Raw genomic sequence first — 19,406 nt, forward strand, 5'->3', positions numbered from 1 at the left:
TGTATGGAGTGTTCGACAATGTAATTGAAATCAACCACACCAGAAACATCCTCCTTGATTATATGTGAAGATGAACACGGGTCAGATATCGCGGTTATTATATCGGAACAAGGCTTTTCTAGACATATACCCCAGTGATTTGCTTCCAAAGAGATTCCTCTCCAAAAGGCCTCATTGGCTTCCGCGGAGGCGCAAGAGGATTTAGGCCAATCCGGGACGGGGGCATGTTCCTTTGGGACAATCGGCAACACTCAAAAGAGCGATGTTTTTTGAAAACACCCCTAGGGGCAGAGTGAGGGGAAGCGATCTGCACGTTGCATCTTTGCGAAGCTCAGATTGCACCAGACCTCTGAACTGTTCGTTTTGGGAGGTTGAGACGCATTCAGAGACACCTCACACTCACCCCGAAACCTTTCGTTGGTGCAAATAAAATGGCCACTGCTTGTCATCTTTGAACACGGCTACACCATTGGTCTGATGGGGATGGGACCCACTCCTCGTGGTCAGTGGTCCTGAGATGAGTTCATAGAGGGGTCACACGAGGTGAACCCCGAAAACCTCTTTGGCAAAAAACCAAAAATGGCCAACCTTTTGGGTGTGTTCCGGAACCCCCAAAATCTAGAACCTCCAAATCTAGAACCCCTTCCCAAAGTTGACACATAGAACCCTGAAAAATGACACCCCAAGACCTAGAACCCACATATCCAGGGCGGGACTAAGGTCCAAAAGGGGGCGGGGCACCTGTCACTTTTGAGTTTGACAAAAGCTATGCCCTTAATACTACTCTTGCTTTTGGGGGCTTTGTCTCCTGGCCTTCCTGGAGCAGCAAGGGATCCCCTAAGAAAGAGCATGGGTTTGGGACTGTCCTCCCCCTTCGAGGCCCTTTTGGTATTTGTTATCAATTTGTTATCAGTTACTACTACCAATTTGCTTATGATCTCTCCCTCCTCCGTCTGCGCCGAGTGCGATTTCTGCTCGGATTGGGGGATATAAACCCAGGATAGATGTGGCTCAGCCGCACGAAGGAGGAGGGAAGCTCTTTCCTAGGCATGCTCTTGCTATTTCTGCCTTTTGGGGCCCTTGTGGTCATCTGCTGAGGCCTTTCTGCTTGGGATACAGAGCATGTCCACCTGCGCATTCGGTGGAGGAACGTTGGGCATCTGGGCGCATGTTTTCCAGTTTGGAGGCTCTTCTTCGCATGTGGTTCTTCGTCCGTATCAAGCTTCTTCTTCCCTTTTTGGGGTGTTTCAGCCCTGGTCCTCCTCCTCCTTTTCTTCTATGGCTTTTAAAAGGAAACACACAGACTCAGCCCAGGGCTTGCTTTCCTACTATTAGTAGGAGATTCCCCACTGTCCCCCTTCCTTTCCCTTAAGATGGCGGGTTCCTTGGCCTTATTCTGGGCGACGTTTTTCTCCTCTATTGCGGCTCGGACCTTGGTCATTCAAAGATTGCATTGTTAGTTGTCTTGGCTGTAGGTTTCAAACTGGTTCACTTTCTCTGGTCTTTGGGAAGTCCCAACCAATGTCCTTGGTGAGTGCCATTTGCGTCACAGAGACCGCTGGCGTCCGGCGTCCGCTCTGGACTCTCAGACTTTGACCATCGTAGAGGAAGCCCCGGAGACAAAAGTCCCAGATGCGCTACGTGTGCCACAGATGCCACTTGCATAAAACAGATGCATGCCACGGTTTGTTCCTCCAAATGCGATCTCGATGCTGGGCTACATAAATTCATGTCCGAAGCGAACAACGCTCTTGATCTGTTTCTCTTTTTTATACCCACGCAGACACACACCGCAAACAACGGGAGTAAATTCGCAGCTTTTTAATTAATCAATTAACTCTATTTTATTTAAACTAAGTCTTATATTAAATTATCACAACCGACATTACGTCTTCCAAGGGAGACTCACTCCACAGGGAATAAGTCATAAATAAGGTTTACAAACCCGGATCAAGGAAAGCCCTACAAATGCCTAGATGCCCAAAGCCCTACGTTCTGCCTAAGATGTAAAAGTTAATTAATCCTTAATTAATTAATTAATGCACTTCGTTGTTTCTTGGTTCATTTGGAGACAGAGTCTCTGCCTTCGGTTCAATTGAGGTTTCCATTGAATCCCCGGATCTGAGGGTCAAGCTATTGTGTGGTCAGCAAAAGGGGGTCCAAAATGACCAGTGGCCAAAGTTGTGGCCCTCCGGCATTTGTGGGACCGCTAACCTTTGATTGCTAAGGCTGATGGGAGTTGCAGTCTGTAGCAATACCTGGAGCTGTGCCCTTGGATGATGGGAGCTGCAATCTGTAGCAATATATGGAGCTATTGAGGGGATGTAGCGGGGTCCATAGGCAAATCCCATTCAGAGGAGGGTGATGGGCTTTCCGCTCCCTTGTGCATTCAGATACGGCGAGGCGGAGGAGTCCATCGCGACGGCGTCCATGGCGGCGTAAGTGGCGTAGAGGCCAGTGACCTGTACGTCCGGGATGGAGTGGTCACTCCCGCCAGATGTGGCGACCGGGCCAAGGCCGCAGTCGAAGGCAGCCAGGCTCTCCAGGTTGAAGCTCTCATCCTTCATCTCTTCCCAAAGGTTACCTGAGAGGGAGGGAAACGGAAGCGAGGTTAAAATGGCGGATGGATGTACACCTTTGCCGCGAATGCACACCTTTGTCACGAAAAAATACTTATTTCGGGGATTCTGGGAGCTGTAGTGAGTCACCATCAACGCTCCTCACCTTGCAGTGCGAAGTCCGTGATGCTGGGGTCGAGGGCGTCCACCTCGGCGTTCATGTCGGTCATCATGGTGCCAAGGAAGTCGTGTCCGCCGTGCGTCACGGCGTTGTCGTGGTGGTGGTGCTGCTGCTGCAGAGCGATGAGACCAGGTGTCGCGTCGTGCAGGGCGTTGTGCGAAGGAGGCGTCTGCGCGGGTGCTGGGGATTCAGGAGCCAGGCATGCCTGTGGTGCCTGGACCTGGCGGCGGTGGCGCATCGGCGGCATGGAGAGCATCATCACAGTCTGAGAGAGGCGGCCAGAGACGTCGGCATCGATCATCTTCCCAGGCTGCCGGCAGTTCTCCGGCCGGTCCGTGATGAGCTTGTCCAGCTCCTCTGCAAAAGGGATACGCGAAGTCAGACCCAAATGCACCAAGCCCCATAGGGTCACCTCTGACTATTTATCCCTACAGTAGAAGTATAGACACTATACTTCTATGGATGCAGCCTAGGATCGCATTGGCCTTGTTAGCTGCCACATCACACTTTTGGCTCATGCTGAACTTGTGGCCCCCCATCCCATATCTATCTGAACCCCGCTCTGCACACCTGGGTTGGCCATGCTGCGGTGGATGGCGGCCAGGTCCTTCCGCTTCCACTTCTGCAGTTCCTCCTCCATTTTGTCGATCTTGGCCGGGTTCAGGGCCCAGAGGCAGCCCTTGCGCGAGGCACCGCTCGACTTGTTCTCCACTTTCTCAAAGCACTTGTTCAGGGAGAGGTTGTGGCGCACGGAGTTCTTCCAGCCGTCTGGAGCCGTCTGACAATTACAAACAAACACACAGCGTTTCCCCGTTAGGATTGTATCAGGTCTATCTGTCTATATATTTTTATTTTATTTATATTATTATTAATAATAATAATTTTATAATAATAATAATAATAATAATAATAATAATTTATATCCCACCTCTGTTTTAATTTAATTTATTTATTTCATATTTATTTCATTATTTCATTATTTATTTTATTATTTTTATTTTATTTTTATTATTTTTTATTATTTATTTCATTTATTTTATTTTATTTTATTATTTCATTTTCATTTTCATTTTATTTTTTATTATTTTATTATTTCATTTTTGTTATTTATTTTATTATTTATTATTTATTTCATTTTTCATTTTTATTTTTTATTTTATTGTTATTTTATTTTTATCTTATTTATTACATTTTATTTTATTTTTTATTTTTATTTATTTATTACATTTTAATTTAATTATTTTATTTTATTATTTATTATATTTTTATTTTATTTTTTATTTATTTTTTATTTATTTTTTGCCCAATTACTGTATTTGTTTATTATTATTATTAATATTTTTAAATTTTACCATACAAATTATTACGCTTTCTTCATACAAATATATGCTTTAACATTTTACCACTTTACTTATTTTATGCTAAATATTTTATACTAATATATATATATATATATATATATTGATTGCATGGTCTCAACTACAGCTTTTAATATAAAATATAATAATATATTATATTTTTAATATTAAGCGTAAGCTTAGTTTTAACATAGTGGAAACCCTTTTAATATAAATAATAAATATAATAATTTATATTTTTCCAAATTATAATTAATATAATGAATTATATAATAAATAATATTTATTATTATTTAATAATAAAATAAAATAAAAAACAATTATTAATAAAAAATAATTTAAAAATATAATTATATTTTTCTAAATTATAATGAATAAATTATATAATAAATAATATGTATTATTATTTAATAATAAAATAAAATAAAAATAATAATTATTAATAAAATAATTTTAAAATATAATAATTTATATTTTTCAAAATTATATTGAATATAATAAATTATATAATAAATAATAATAATAATTATTTAATAATAAAATAAAATAAAAATTATTATTAATAATAAAATAATTTTAAAATCATAAAAATATAAAAATGTAAAAATTAAAAACATATAATAATAATAATAATAATAATTGCAGCAACCAGACCTTGAAATATGGGAAATGCTCCTTCATGAAACTGTAGATCTCGCTCACCGGGAGGCTTCCCGTCTTGCTGTTTTTTAGGGCCATCGCAATCAAGCAGCTGTCAGAAGAAATTATTATTATTATTATTAAAATATAGAAAAAGCACATTATTTTCCCAAAAATGTCAGTGCAAAATTAAAAATTTAATTAAACTAAAATCTATTCCTTGCATTGCTTCCACTCTAAGGCCCTTCTCAGCATCAGATCTTCATAAAGACTCTGCTGCTGGATTTGTATGGATATTATTATTATTATTATTATTATTATTATTACCATCTTTAATCCTGCATCCGTTTCTGGGCTCCATAATTCAAAAAGGATGTATACATTATTATCATTAAATATATTGTAAACTGCCTCAATCCTGCAGGACAGGCAGCATATAAATAAAATTTATTATTATTATTATTATTATTATTATTATTATTATTTAAAAATTAATTTCTTAAGGTGGTTCCCCCCCCTATTTCCTTCCTCCTGGTCTTTGTTGGTGGTTTCCCATCCAATTCCTAACCAGGGCTGACCCTGCTTAGCTTCCAAGTGAATTTTTCCCTCATAAATAAAATAAATAAATATAAATAAATAAATAAAAATAAAGAGAAGAGCAAGACCTCCATACTGAACTCACCTATAGGAATATATTGGTTTGGGGTAATGCTTGGGGTGCAGCTCTTGGGAAGCGTGAGGCGCCAAGCGCGGCTGGGAATATAGCGGCTGCGCGGTGTACGGCGCGCTGTAGATGGCGGCTGGAGGACACTTGGATTGAACGGAAGGAAGGAGGAAACAGACACGTCGATTATATAGCAATATATATATTTACAAACCTCTGTAAGGATCAATATACAAATAACGCAGGTACCCAATTAATATACAAAAATAAATCAATCAATATCTTTCTCACTAGAATGTATTGCATTGTTCTTTTAATATATTAATTTATATAAATAAATAAATATATATATTCTCTCTCTCTCTCTCTCTAATTTTATTATATAAATTTATTTTATTATATACAATTATTTTATTTATATACACATATAATTTTTATTATATAAAATTATTTTATTATATAAAATTATTTTATTTATCTATCTATTTCTATCTATTTATAATTTTATCTATAACTTTATTATATAAAATATACCATAAAATATATATTAATATCTTTTATTAATAATTATATTAATTCATTGTTATATTTTATTATACATATAACGGTTTTATATAATGATTACTGTACTTTTATTATAACTATATTAATATAATATTTTATGTAATATAATTATTATGTATATAATAAAATAATATAATTTTATTACAGAAAATATTAATATATTCTCATATAATATTTTATTATATAATTTATATTATTATATATGATAATATTTTATTATATAATAATAATGATAATGATATATATTATAATAAAAATTATTTTATCATAATCATATAATAATAATTTTATTATATAAAATATTTAATATAATATATATTATAAAATGTAAATATTTTATTATATATTTTATATAATAAAATTATTTTATATAATATTTTATACAATAAAATTATTATTATATATTAACAATGGTGATGAAATAATAATTTTACATACATATGTTAATATATTATTTTATTATATATTTTATATAATTAAATTATTATTTTATATAATATTTTATATAATAATAATTATTATATTATATTATATTATATAATAATAATCAATATCAATGTTAACCATAGAGTTGTGCTGGAGTACCCAAAGAAAACATTTGTAGGTCCTCCAGCACAATTCTATGGTCATCTTACGGTGAATATTAACCATAGAGTTGCACTGAAGAGCCTTAAACCAGGGGTAGGCAACCTTTTTGAGCTGGGGGCGGGTTGCTGTCCCTCAGACAACTGGGGGGCCGAAGCCAGAGGGGGGGAGCTTCCACCCTCCAGGGGCGGAGCCGCATGCCGGGGACGGAGGTTCAATCCTCCGGGGGGCTTTCTCTGCTCCCTTTCCCGCCCTCCAGCTGTCTGAGAGACAGTTAGAAGTGGGGAGAGATTGGGAGAGGGGGTGACAGGTGCGCGCCTGATCCTCCTGCCCTTCCTTGGCCCCCAGCTGCCTCTCAGAGACAGCTGGGGACCAGTAAGGGCCCGTTAGGAGCAGGAGCAACTGGCGCGCGGCCCCTGCTCCTTTCCTCGGGGCTTCGCCAGGCCTGAGGTGTCCTCCGAAGGGCACCTCAGGTGTGCCAAAGCCCCGCAGGGAGAAGAAGAAGGCCGGCGGCCCCTGCTTCTTTCCTCGGGGCTTCGCCAGGCCTGAGGTGTCTTCCAAAGGACACCTCAGGTCTGCCGAAGCCCCGTGGGGAGGAGGAGGCATGTGCCCGCCCTCTCCTCCTCGGTCCCTTCCTTCGGCCGAACGGGCTCCAAGGGGCCCTTTCGGCTGAAGGGGAGGGAGGCCGAAGGGAAGGGCTTGGGCACCCGTCCCAGGCCCTTCCCTTTGGCTCTTCCCTTCGGCCAAAAGGGCTCCAAGGGGCCCTTTCAGCCGAAGGGAAGGGCTTGGGCACGCCGCTGTCCTGGGCTCCTCCACGGCCGTTGCAGACCCAGATCTTTCTCTCCGGAGGGAGGCCTGGGGCTGCATGGCCTCCTATAGGCCCGCTGCGGCCCCTGGAGTCCTGCTAGAGGGCTCCGGTGACCGCAGCTGGGCTCCTACAGGCCTGGAAAGAGCCGGCGGGGGCTGCCAGCACTGGAGGCCTCCTCCTATTTCCCAGCCCCTGATGGGGCCCGGGCCCGTCAGAGGCCAGGAAAGCGCTGGCGGGGGCCGCCAGCGCTGGAGGCCTCCTCCTCTTTCCCGGCCCCGCGAGGGGCCCGGTCCTGCCGTCGATTGCCGCTGGCACGGGGCCTTTGGCAATCAGCAGACTTGCCGGGCCACATGCGGGTTGCCGACCCCTGGCCTAAAGGTTCCTAGATAGGCTTCGTACCTGAGGCGTGATGGCGAAGACCTGCTGCGCATGACAAGTCGGCGGCGCAGGAGGTGGGAAGAGAGGGGCTTGAGGCGGACGCAGGTTTGGGGAAAGCTGGCCCCCGACTACGTAGCGGTCAATCTGGCGCAAAAGGGAGAGAAACATGAGTTGCGCATAAGTTTCGCGTTGGTGGCGAATGGGGAAAGGTGGAGGAAGTGTGCACTTACGTTCGCTCTGTGCGACGAAATGGCGTCCAGTCCCAGGAGTCCTTGAGGCAGGCTGGCCTGTATGTGGATCATGGCGCCGGGAGCCCCTGCAGCGTGGAGGCTTCCAGAAAGGGAACCTGCGGCAGAAAGCACATGGTGAAAAATGTACTTGCGCACCCGTAAATGCACCATGTGCAGCCATGGAAGGATGGATGGAGGGGTGAATGGAGAGATGGAAGGATGGATAGATGGATGCATGCATGGATGGAGAGGTGAATGGATAGAAGGATGCATGGAGAGATGAATGGAGGGGTGGATGGATAGATGAATTGGTGGATGACGGATGAGATGGAGGGGTGGATGGATGGATTGTTGGGTGAATGATGAATAGATGTGTGGATGGATGAATAGATGGAAGGATGAATGGATGGACAGATAGATGGATAGATGGTTTGTGGGTGGATTGATAGAAGGATGCATGGAGAGATGAATGGAGGAGTGGATGGATGGATGATGGAGGGGTTGATGGAGAGATGGAAGGATGAATGGATGGATGCAAGGGTGGATGGAGAGGTGGTTGGATAAATAGAAGGATCAATGGAGGGGTGGATGGACAGGTTGCTTACCTGTAATGGTATTTCTTCGAGTGGTCATCTGCGAATACATACAAATGGGTTTTACTGTGCCTGCGCAGTATTCTTCGGAAACTTCTAGAATCACTGAGCAAAGTACAACTTTGCAACATATAGAAACTTTTTGGCGGTAGCTCCGCCCACCCCTTATAAAGCCCCTGCTTTCCCGCTCTTTCCCCAGTTCCGTAATTTTTACGCCGCATGGGCGCCATAAGAATAAGCCAAAAAGAGCAGGACACAGAGGGGAGGATGGACGGGATTTGTATGTATTCGCAGATGACCACTCGAAGAAATACCGTTACAGGTAAGCAACCTGTCCTTCTTCTTCATGGTCTCTGCGAATCATACAAATGGGTTTAGACTGACAAGCTTAAGTAAGCGGCGGAGGGAGTGTCCTGAGACCAAGTGATTGTTAACCAAAACCTTGTTTATTAACAATAAAGGTTTGAACTCAACCATCTCAGTCAATTACTATGTTACTAAATCACACCTGTACATTAACAAAGGTACAGTGGTCTTGAAACAGGTAACACAAACAGCAGTCAGTCAAGGCAAGCATTGCAGTCATTATGCCAGACCAAACATAGGCAATCCCTGCACCGGGCATCAATAGCCAACGATAAACACATTGATAACCGATATCACCTTGTGAAATATCTATAAGGTACATGAGCGGTTTCTTTGCACTTATAACAAACACATAAAGCAATTCATTGTTGACAGACATACACCATAGTATGCTTGACACATCTGACAGCAATACACAATGCAAATCAGCGTAGACCAGAGACCAAAACTGCTCTTCCAAAGGCTGCATCCCGCTTGGCCCTAGAGTCCAACCTGTAGTGCTTAACAAATGTCATTGGTTGGGACCAGACCGCAGCCTTACACACATCCTCTAAGGGGACCCCATTCAAAAAGGCAGAGGATGCTGCTATCGCCCTTGTGGAGTGGGACCGAATCCTGTTCGGCACTGGCTTGCCCGGTAGCTCATAACAGAGGTGGATGGTACCTGCCACCCATTTTGAAAACCTCTGCGCAGACACAGGAAGACCCCTCTTCGGTTCCGAGTAGCATTGGAACAGTCTCTCGGAACGGCTCGAGCCCGAAGTCCTATTTAAATAGAAAGACAAAGCCCTCCTAACATCCAAAGTGTGCAAGGTCCGTTCGAACTCCGATGTCGGGTTCGAGGCCAGTGTAGGCAACACAATGTCCTGACATAAATGGAAGGTTGAAACCACCTTCGGGAGGAAGGTAATGTCCATACGGAGGACGACCTTGTCCTTATGGAAGATAAGGAATGGTTGATCCCTACGCAGTGCACAAACCTCACCCACCCGACGGGCAGATGTAATGGCCACCAGGAAAGCAGTCTTCCAGGTCAATAGTCTCAAGTCTGTTGTGGCCATTGGCTCAAAGGGCTTTGACTGCAAGGCAGACAAAACCACATCCAGGCTCCAAGCCGGGGTTGGTATCGAGATCGGGGGGTAGAGATTAGCAGACCCCTTTAAGAACCCTTTAACCAAAGGGTCCCTAAACAAGGAAGGCTTGCCCTCAAACTGCAAATGTGCACAAATAGCTGACAGGTAGCACTTAATGGAGGTAAGGCACAACCCACCCTCCAATAACATTAGCAAAAACTCCAGGACAATTGGAGCTGACACCTGAGACGGAGAAAGGTCTCTGTCCGTCAGGAACTGAAGGAACCTTTTCCATTTGAAGGCATAAGATCTTTGCGTCGAGGGCCTTCGAGCAGCACCGATCACCCTCCGCACCGATTCCGACAGCCCTGCTAGGGATGGAGTCTCCAGGCCACCAGAGGCAGACTCTCGATATCTGGATGGTGAACCCGGCCGCTCCGGATCGTGAGTAGGTCGGGGTGAAATTCGAGGCGGAGGAAGGTCTTCCTGGAGAGGTGAATGAGGGACGCGAACCACGGCTGTCTCGGCCACCATGGCGTGATGAGGATCGCGTCTGATCTCTCCGTCATCATTCTGGATACCACTCTGGTGATCAGGGGAAAGGGAGGGAAGGCGTACAGCAACACTCCTGTCCAGGAGAAAACGAACGCGTCTCCGAGGGATCTGTCGGAGGCCGTCCGGGAGCAGAACTGGGGACAATGGCTGTTGTGCTCCGTCGCAAAGAGGTCCACACGCGGGGTTCCCCAGCGACGAAAGAGGTCCTTGACCGTCTCAGGATGGAGTCTCCATTCGTGGCAAGAGGATGGGGTCCTGCTGAGCTGGTCCGCTAGGATGTTGTCGAGTCCTGGCAGATGGATGGCCTGAAGAAGGATCCCCCTCGGGATGCACCAGGACCAAATCCGTACGGAGATGTCTAACAGTGTCCTGGACCTTGTACCACCCTATTTGTTCAGGTAGTACATCATGGTGGTGTTGTCCGTTTGGAGCAGGATCACCTTGCCGGTTACCACGATCTCGAATGCCCTCAGAGCCTTTTCCACGGCCATCATCTCGAGGGCATTGATGTGCATGGAGTGTTCCTCCAAGGACCATCTGTCCCTTACGCAAAGATCGAGCAGGTGTGCGCCCCAACCGTCCAAGGATGCATCCGTGGTCAGGGTGATGTCTGGCTGAGGTTGCGAGAAGGGCATGCCGACGCAAACGTTTTGGGAGTCTAGCCACCAACGGAGGGGACGAGCCACTGGTCTTGGAATGGTCAAGTGCTTGGATGGCTGGTCCCTGGTGGGGTCGAAGACCGATAGGAACCAGGCTTGAAGAAGTCTCAATTGTAGCCTCGCCCGCGGGGTGATAAACATTGTTGATGCCATATAGCCGAGAGCAACCTGTACTTCTCTGGCCCTCAGTCTCCTGCAACCGATGCATGCTGCGATCGCTAGCTGCAACGTCCGGAAATGGTCTGGAGGAAGATAAGCGGTGCAGCTTTCGGAGTCGAGGATGGCGCCAATGAATTTGACTCTCTTCGATGGATAGAGATGAGACTTGTCCAAGTTGACCACCAGGCCGAGGGATGCTAGAAGGCCAAGTGTGAATTGGACTGCGTTCTGAACTTCCAGCTGAGACGGCGCCGCCAGCAGCCAATCATTGAGGTATGGAAACACTCTGAAGCCTCTCTGATGAAGAAATGCGACTTTGTGAAGACCCTCGGTGCCGTTGAAAGGCTGAAAGGAAGGACGTTGTAGTGGTAGACGTCAGACCCGATGGCAAAGGCGAGGAACCTCCTGTGGGATTTCCGAATCCCCACGTGGAAGAAGGTATCTTTCAGGTCAATGGTTGCAAACCAGAGACCCTGGTGAAGCAAGGGGAGAATGGAAGCGAGAGTTACCATGCGGAAGCGTCTACGGGCAAGGAAATAGTTCAGGCCTCTCAAGTCCAGGATTGGCCTAATAATAATACTTTATTCTTCTTCTAATGCCTCCATCTGGCTTCGGTACCGTGAAGTACCTGGAGAAAAAACATGAGGGCTGAGCTTCAGGGTCGACCCGTGAAATTGCCCCTTTTCCAAGCAAAGAGCGCACTTCGTCGAGAAGGGTGTCCGAGGGGACGGTGGAATGAAAAGCTCCAGATGGTGGGAGCTCAGTGAACTCGAGGGCATAGCCCCTGCGGACAATGTCTAGAACCCACGAGTCAGTAGTGATCAAAGCCCAGGTGTCATAATAGAGCTGTAACCTGTCTAGGAAAAAGGGGGCCGACTGAACAAAGTGCGCTGGGACCCTTCAGGCCTTCTTCTTGCCCTGGTCGGGCTCCTGCCGATACTTGGACGGGATGTTCCGTCGGCCGGAGGAAGAGGAGGACTGGGAGGGGTAGCGCTGTCTCTGCTGACCCTGCTGCTGGTAGGGACGGTCCTGGAAATATGGCCTACCACCTTGGTTCTGAGACTGCCACGGGCGTTGCTTCCGAAGGAAGGACGGTATGGAAGCGGTCGAGGATATACCGTGCTTCTTGGCTGCCGCCTTCATTCGGTACTTCCGATTCAGTCTCTCATCTGTCTCGGAGTGAAAGAGGCCGGAGTCATCCACAGGCATGTCTTCGATCGTGGACCTAACGTTGGGGTTTAGGTCCGAGCCTCGGAGCCAGGCGTGGTGGCGCAACGCGATAGAGGCCGCCATCAATCTGCCAGAGCAGTCCGCAACGTTCCTCGATGCTATGATGATCCAGCTGCCTATAGAATGCGCTTCATCCCGGATCTCCACTAGCTTCCTCTGGACGTCATCTGGCACATCTGGGACCAAGGGAGAAATCCCCTCCATGAGGGTTTGGACATAGGCCCCCATGCAGGCCAAATAATTTGAGGCCTTCACTGCCAGGGCCGATGCCGAATATGACTTTTTGGCCAACCCGTCGATTTTCTTGCCCTCCCGGTCGCCAGGGGAGGTGGCCAACTTGCTGGTGGATGCTACTTGAGATCCCTCCACTATTGCCGAGTTCTGGATCGGGTGGTTGGTTAACCAAGGAGCATGTGTTGGCGAGATCCTATATAAGGACTCTATCTTCCTGGACGATCTGACCAGCGAGGCAGGAGAGTCCCATGAATATTTAACTATGGACTCCAGTGATGGAAAAAGCGGAATGGACGGTGGCGTCGGCACCTCACCACGGACCCTTCTGTCCACAGGGTCCTTGGCTGAGTCCTCCGGATATTCCATCTCGATGCCCAGGGCATTGGCAATCTTGATAACATGTTCGTTGAACGAACGGATGTCATCAGAAGGCGAAGCCGGCTCCGGGTGATGCATCTGCTGTGGAGAAGGCGGAGGGGACATGTCCAGGTCAGACTGCTCCGACGAATGGTCTCCATGCTCCGAAGCCGAGTCTAACGTGACTACTGGGTGAAGTTGACGCACCGGGGACGGTACCGGCTCGGCAGGGGGCCCCCGCTTCAGCGCTGATTTAGCAGGCGAAGGTGGTGGCTTGGAGACCGTTGAGGACGGAACTGGACGCTTATGAGGCTTGGATGAAACGCACCAGAGAGCATCTTCTCTCGATACTGACATATAATATCTGTCGGCGTCTGAATCGTAGAAGACATCTGGGCTTGGATCCCCTGCATGGGTAGAGAGGGGAACCGGCGTAGGGGATCGTCACCCTGAAGACCTAGACTCCTCATCGTCGGGATGGAACAGCGGGATGGTGGAGAGAACCGACACCAACGGGACGTCCACATCAAACAGCTGCGGAGAGGCGGGCCGTGCCCTCTTCTCCGACCCCTGGTGGTCCTTGGGCTTCTTGTGGCTCGAAGATTTGTCCTTCTTGCTGGGTAAAGGCTTTGAGCCAATATGGGTGGAAGATGATGCCTGGTCCGATTTCTTATGCTTGGGATCAGAGGAGACTCCTGCAGGCTTGGGCCTATCCGTTGAGGACCTTGGCTTTTTCGGTGGGGGAGCATCCTCCACATCATCCCTCCTGTCAAGCCTCTCCTTGGGGGCCTTGGAAGGAGAAGCCGATTTCGAGCCTGAGTCGGGTGGTCTAGACTTGTCCTTCTTAGAGCCCGACTTTGGGGTCGGCTCCTCGGTTCCAGCTGGTAGACTCTTGTCGGTCTGAGGCCTCGGAAGCTCCTCGGATGCAGCTGGCAGGCTCTTGTCGGTCCGTGATCTCAGGTGGCAGAGAAACGGACCTGGACGGAAGACCCTCGGACCCGCACTGTTTGTGGGGGTGCTTTGAGGGATTGTCGGCGGTGGCACTGGATCTTGGCGGATCGCGGGCCACATCAGAGACAGCACTGGGCTCCGAGGAACCACAGGCTGGAGTGGCCACAGGAGCTGAAGCGATGCTGGACGGACTGCTGCGAGCTGATGAAGGCAGACCCGGGGCCCCCGGGGCAGAAGACGGGTGGGAGGAGCCATCCCGGGACTTCACGACCCCCTGGAAAAGAGCTGTAGTCAAGCAGGACTCACGGTTCTTGCGGGCCTGCAACGTCATGGACTTACAAAGGGGACAGGACTTTACATCATGGTCCTTTCCCAAGCACAGGAGGCAAGAGGAGTGCGGGTCCTGGATAGGCAATTTGCCGCCGCAGCCATCGCACTTTTTAAATGGGGCCGGCATCCTGGAACCAAACGTTGAGCGGTACAAAGTCCTGAAGCCAAAATGTTGAACAGAGACGAAGTCGAACAAGCCGAGGTCACAGTGTTACGGGGGGGTCCAGAAAAATCGAAGTCAAAAACGGTCCGTCAAAAATTCCAGTGATTCAAGCTGAGAAAGACAAGCAAAGTTCCCTGAAGCAGCTAACGCGGTAGAAAAAAAGGAACTGGGGAAAGAGCGGGATACAGACATCCTCCAAGGAAATCCCCGACAAAAATGCGGAGGATCCCGCTACCGCCCTAGTTGTATGGGGCTGTACCCTGGCCGGAATTGGTCTGCCCAACAGTTCATAGCAGAGGTGGATGGTGCCAGCCGCCCATTTCGACAACCTCTGCACAGATACATGCAGTCCTCTTTTCGGTTCCGAGTAGCACTGAAAAAGTCTCTCGGAACGGCTCGAACCCGAAGTCCTGTCCAAGTAGAAGGCCAAAGCCCTCCGAACGTCCAAAGTGTGCAGACTGCGTTCCATCTCATTGGTTGGGTTTGAGGCCAGGGTAGGCAAAACAATGTCCTGACACATATGAAAGGCCGAAACTACCTTCGGCAGGAAAGTAATGTCGGTATGGAGGACCACCTTGTCCTGATGGAACCTCAAAAAGGGCTAGTGCCTTCTTAGGGCACAAAGTTCGCCCGCACGGCGAGCAGAGGTGATGACCACAAGAAAGACAGTCTTCCAGGTCAATAGTCTCAAGTCCGTCGTGGCCATCAGTTCAAAGGGCTTGGATTGTAGAGCAGACAACACAGCATCCAGGCTCCAAGCCGGGGCCAGTACTAAGACCTGGGGGTGGAGGTTATTACAACCTCTCAGAAAACTCTTCACGAGAGGGTCCCTGAAAAAAGAAGGTTTGCCATCATGCTGAAAATAAGAACAAATGGCAGACAGGTAGCACTTAATGGATGTGAGGGTTAGCCCCACATCCAAAAGTGACATCAGGAACTCCAGCACCACAGGCGTTGTCACTCGATGTAGGGCAAGGTCTCTGTCAGCGAGGAAATGCAGGAATCTCCTCCATTTGGAGGCGTAAGACCTCTGGGTTGCCGGTTTCTGTGCAGCCAGGATCACCCTCTGTACCGGATCAGGTAGCAAGGCTAGGGGCGGAGCCTCCACGCAACCATCGGTAGCGTCTCGATGTCTGGGTGTCGGACGCGGATACTCTGGAGAGTGAGAAGGTCGGAACGGGGTTCCAACCGGAGAAACTCGTCATTGGAGAGGTGCAGCAGGGACGGGAACCACGGCTGCCTCAGCCACCACGGCGTGATCAGGATCGCATCGGAGTGATCTATTGACATCTTCGAGACCACTCTGGTGACCAGTGGAAACGGAGGGAAAGCATAAAGCATCTCCCCCAACCACACAAAGCCAAATGCGTCTCCGAGGGATCTGTCATCTCGCGTCTGGGAACAGAACTGGGGACAGTGGCTGTTGGCGGTCGCGAAGTAGTCGATTCGGGGAGTCCCCTACTGAGAGAAAAGGTCGCCAACTGTCTCCGGGTGGAGCCTCCACTTGTGACAGGCCAAAGAGGCCCTGCTGAGCTGGTCCGCCAATTCGTTTTCATCTCCCGGCAGGTGGATCGGCTGGAGGAGGACACGCCTCAGGATGCACCAATCTCAGATTCGCAAAGTGATGTTGAGGAGGGTTCTGGACTTGGTGCCCCCTTGCTTGTTGATGTAACACATCACCGTCGTATTGTCTGTCCTCAAAAGAACCACCTTGTTGGAGACACTGGATTCGAAGCTCTCAATGCTTTCTCTACAGCCAGCATCTCGAGGGCGTTGATGTGGAGAATCCCTTCCTGTGGGGTCCACTTCTCCTTCATGTAGAGGTTGAGGAGATAAGCACCCCATCCTTCTAAGGACCTGTCTGTAGTCAAGGTCAACTGCAGTTCAGGCTGAGTGAATGGCATGCCGATGCAGGCGTTGCGAGAGTCTAGCCACCACAGCAGGGAAGTGGCTACCGGTCTCGGTACGGTGAGCCACTTGGCCGGGGAGTCTCTCATGGGATCGAAACCAAGGTTGGAGAGACCTGAAACGGAGCCTTGCCCACAGAGTCACGAACGTTGCCGAGGCCATGTGACCCAGAACTACCTGGACATCTCTGGCTCTCACTCTCCTGTGGGCTAGGATGACCCTTATCGCCGAGGCCGAGGCTAGGAAGCGGTCCTGAGGGAGATACGCGATGCACTCTTTGGAGTCGAGGACGGTTCCAATGAATCTGATCTGCTTGGATGGGGCCAAGTGGGACTTTTCCGTGTTGACAACGAGCCCGAGGGAAGATAAGCGGTTCAAGGAAAAAAGAATTGCCTCTCGCAGCTCCTCTTGCGAAGAGGCCGCAAAGAGCCAGCTGTCCAACTATGGAAAGACCCTGAAGCCCTTCTGGTGGAGGTAGACCACTACTGGAGCCATGCACTTTGTAAAAACTCTCGGAGCAGTGGCTAAGCCGAAGGGAAGAACGTTGTAGTGATAGGCGGCAGAGCCGATGGCGAAGCCGAGGAATCTTCTGTGGGATTCCTGAATCCCTATATGGAAGTAAGCATCCTTCAGGTCAACTGTTGCGAACCAGAGGTCCTGGTGGAGCAAGGGTAGGATAGAAGCCAAGGTTACCATGAGGAAGCCAAGGTTACCATGAGGTAACTGGAGAAAGGAATTTAGTCCCCTTAAGTCTAGGATGGGTCTAATTCCGCCATTTGTCTTCGGTACCGTGAAGTACCTCGAGAAGAAAGAATTGGACAACTGTTCAGGCGATATGGGTGAGATCGCCCCTTTCAAAAGTAAAGAGCGCACTTCGTCGAGAAGGGTGTCCGAGGGGTCAGTGGAAAGGAAAGCTCCAGTTGGAGGGAGCTCTTCGAACTCGAGGGCATAACCCCTACGGACGATGTTTAATACCCACGAGTCGGTAGTGATGGAGGCCCAGATGATGGCGAAGGGCTTTAAAATGTCTAAGAAGCAGAGAGGGGAAGGGACGAAGCACGCAGGGGATCTTCATGTCCTCTTCTTGCCCTGATCGGTATCCTGCCGGTGGTTTTTACGGTACCGGGCAGGAAAATTGCGTCGGCCAGAGGAGGAGGAAGACTGAGAAGGATACCTCTGCCGCTGAGCGCCCTGTTGATTGAATTGACGATCTTGGTAAAAGGGCCTTTGAGACTGACCTTGCTGTTGCCACGGGAGTTGTCTCCTCCGAAACTGAGAAGTTGAAGGGGTGGACATGCCATGCTTCTTAGCTGCCGCTTTCAGTCTGAATTTCCTATTCAGCCTGCCATCCGTCTCAGTGTGAAACAAGCCAGAGTCATCTACAGGCTTGTCTTCTATGGTGGCCCGGACACTCGGGTTGAGGTCCGATCCTCGGAGCCATGCATGACGCCGTAAAGCAACCGAGGCCGCCATGGCCCTGCCAGAGCACTCTGCAACGTTTCTGGAGGCAGTGATGAGCCAGCTTCCTATGGAATGGGTCTCGTCTCTAATCTCAGTTAGGGTGAGCTGGACGTCATCCGGGACATCTGGGATGATGGGGGAGATCCCCTCCATCAGGGTCTCGACATAGGCCCCCATACAGGTGGTGTAGTTAATAGCCTTGACTGCTAAGGCTGCCGCCAAATAGGCCTTCCTGGCCAAACCGTCGATCTTTTTGGCCTCCTTGTCCATGGGTGACATGGCCTGTCTGTGAGTCGACGTTTGCTGCGCTCCCTCCACAATCGCAGAGTTCTGGCGAGGATGAGACGCCAACCACGGGGCGTTGGGCGAGGACACTCGGTATAGAGACTCTATTTTGCGGGACGGTCCGAGCAGTGATGACGGAGCGTCCCAGGAGCGCTTAACAATGGTCTCCAACGACGGCAGCAACGGTATGGAGGGCAGTGTCTGAATGCGGCCGTGGACACGACGCTCGACCGGATCTTTGGCCTCTTCCTCAGGGTATGCCAGCTCAATATCAAGAACACGAGACATCTTGATGACGTGCTCATTGAAAGAGCGCACATCATCAGTCAGTGAAGCTGGCTCCAGCTGGTGGAGCCCCTGAGGAGAACCTTGCCGGGAGATCTCTGCTTCCGAAGGACCTTCAGAGTCGGGCAGAAGGTCGGGATCAGATTCGGAGACGGCAGCGTCGGTATCGACCACCGTTAAGAGCTGATCTCTGGGATGGCGAGTGGGAGGCCGGGAGGACGTATTCAGAACCACGGCCTGGGTCTCTGGTTCCTCCGTCAGAGCCCGTCCCTCTGCCTGAGCCGGGCGGAGTCCAAACTTGGAGGTGAACTTCAGCAGAGCCACCTCCCTCAGTACCGCCATAAAATACCTGTCGGTCTCTGAGTCATAGAAGACCGAATCAACTTCACAGTCTCTAGCAGGGGAATGCAGGACCGGAGTAGGGGACCTCCTCCGAGTAGAATGTAGATCCTCATCGTCGGAATGTAGGAATGGGACGGTTGTCGAAGCCGAAGGCCCTGTTCGAAACCTGACCGACGTTAGTTAATCTTCCTGAAGAGCGTTCCTCCCGAGGGGAGCGGCGTGTAGAAGACCGGTGTTGGGAGTCTTGGTCATGATCCGGGCGGTCTACCCTCTTGGGAGGCGATCTCGACTGGGAGTGGGGTCGGTCCCAAGGAGTCTTGGCCTTCTTCAACGCCAAAGCCTCCGATGTTGAAGTCGCAGGGGGCCTTTTCTTGGCAGACCTTGAGGCATCATGATGGTCCTCCGGTGGAAAAAAGGGGTTGATGGCCAATTCAGAGACTCTGGCTCCAGAAGACGGTCCCGTCCTGCCCCCTTTATCCTTTGTCCTGGT

At 48.7% G+C, this 19,406-nt stretch overlaps 2 protein-coding genes across 2 annotated transcripts in view; both read right to left on the bottom strand.

The window, feature by feature from the left end:
* Positions 1-1,843: 1,843 nt before the first annotated feature.
* LOC149290103 (forkhead box protein N4-like) overlaps positions 1,844-19,406 on the bottom strand; it is a 27,188-nt gene continuing 9,625 nt past the window's right edge. Inside the window, exons 4-10 of the mRNA XM_089489840.1 lie at positions 7,966-8,081; positions 7,757-7,879; positions 5,419-5,546; positions 4,752-4,848; positions 3,310-3,517; positions 2,725-3,096; positions 1,844-2,584 (exon numbers count right to left, since the gene is read on the bottom strand). Of these exons, the coding sequence (XP_089345966.1) occupies positions 2,352-2,584; positions 2,725-3,096; positions 3,310-3,517; positions 4,752-4,848; positions 5,419-5,546; positions 7,757-7,879; positions 7,966-8,081 (1,277 nt within the window). The 3' untranslated portion in view covers positions 1,844-2,351. The remainder of the gene's footprint in view (positions 2,585-2,724; positions 3,097-3,309; positions 3,518-4,751; positions 4,849-5,418; positions 5,547-7,756; positions 7,880-7,965; positions 8,082-19,406) is intronic.
* The window catches only part of LOC149290104 (uncharacterized), a gene marked incomplete at both ends in the record, with an annotated part of 12,619 nt that continues 1,322 nt past the window's right edge, over positions 8,110-19,406 (bottom strand). The window contains one exon of the mRNA XM_089490045.1: positions 8,110-8,395. Coding sequence (XP_089346171.1) covers positions 8,110-8,395 — 286 coding nt within the window. The remainder of the gene's footprint in view (positions 8,396-19,406) is intronic.

Source organism: Sceloporus occidentalis, unplaced genomic scaffold (genome assembly GCF_023333645.1).
Source record: "Sceloporus occidentalis isolate IW3139 unplaced genomic scaffold, rSceOcc1.0.p SCAF_41, whole genome shotgun sequence".
Lineage (NCBI taxonomy): Eukaryota > Metazoa > Chordata > Lepidosauria > Squamata > Phrynosomatidae > Sceloporus > Sceloporus occidentalis.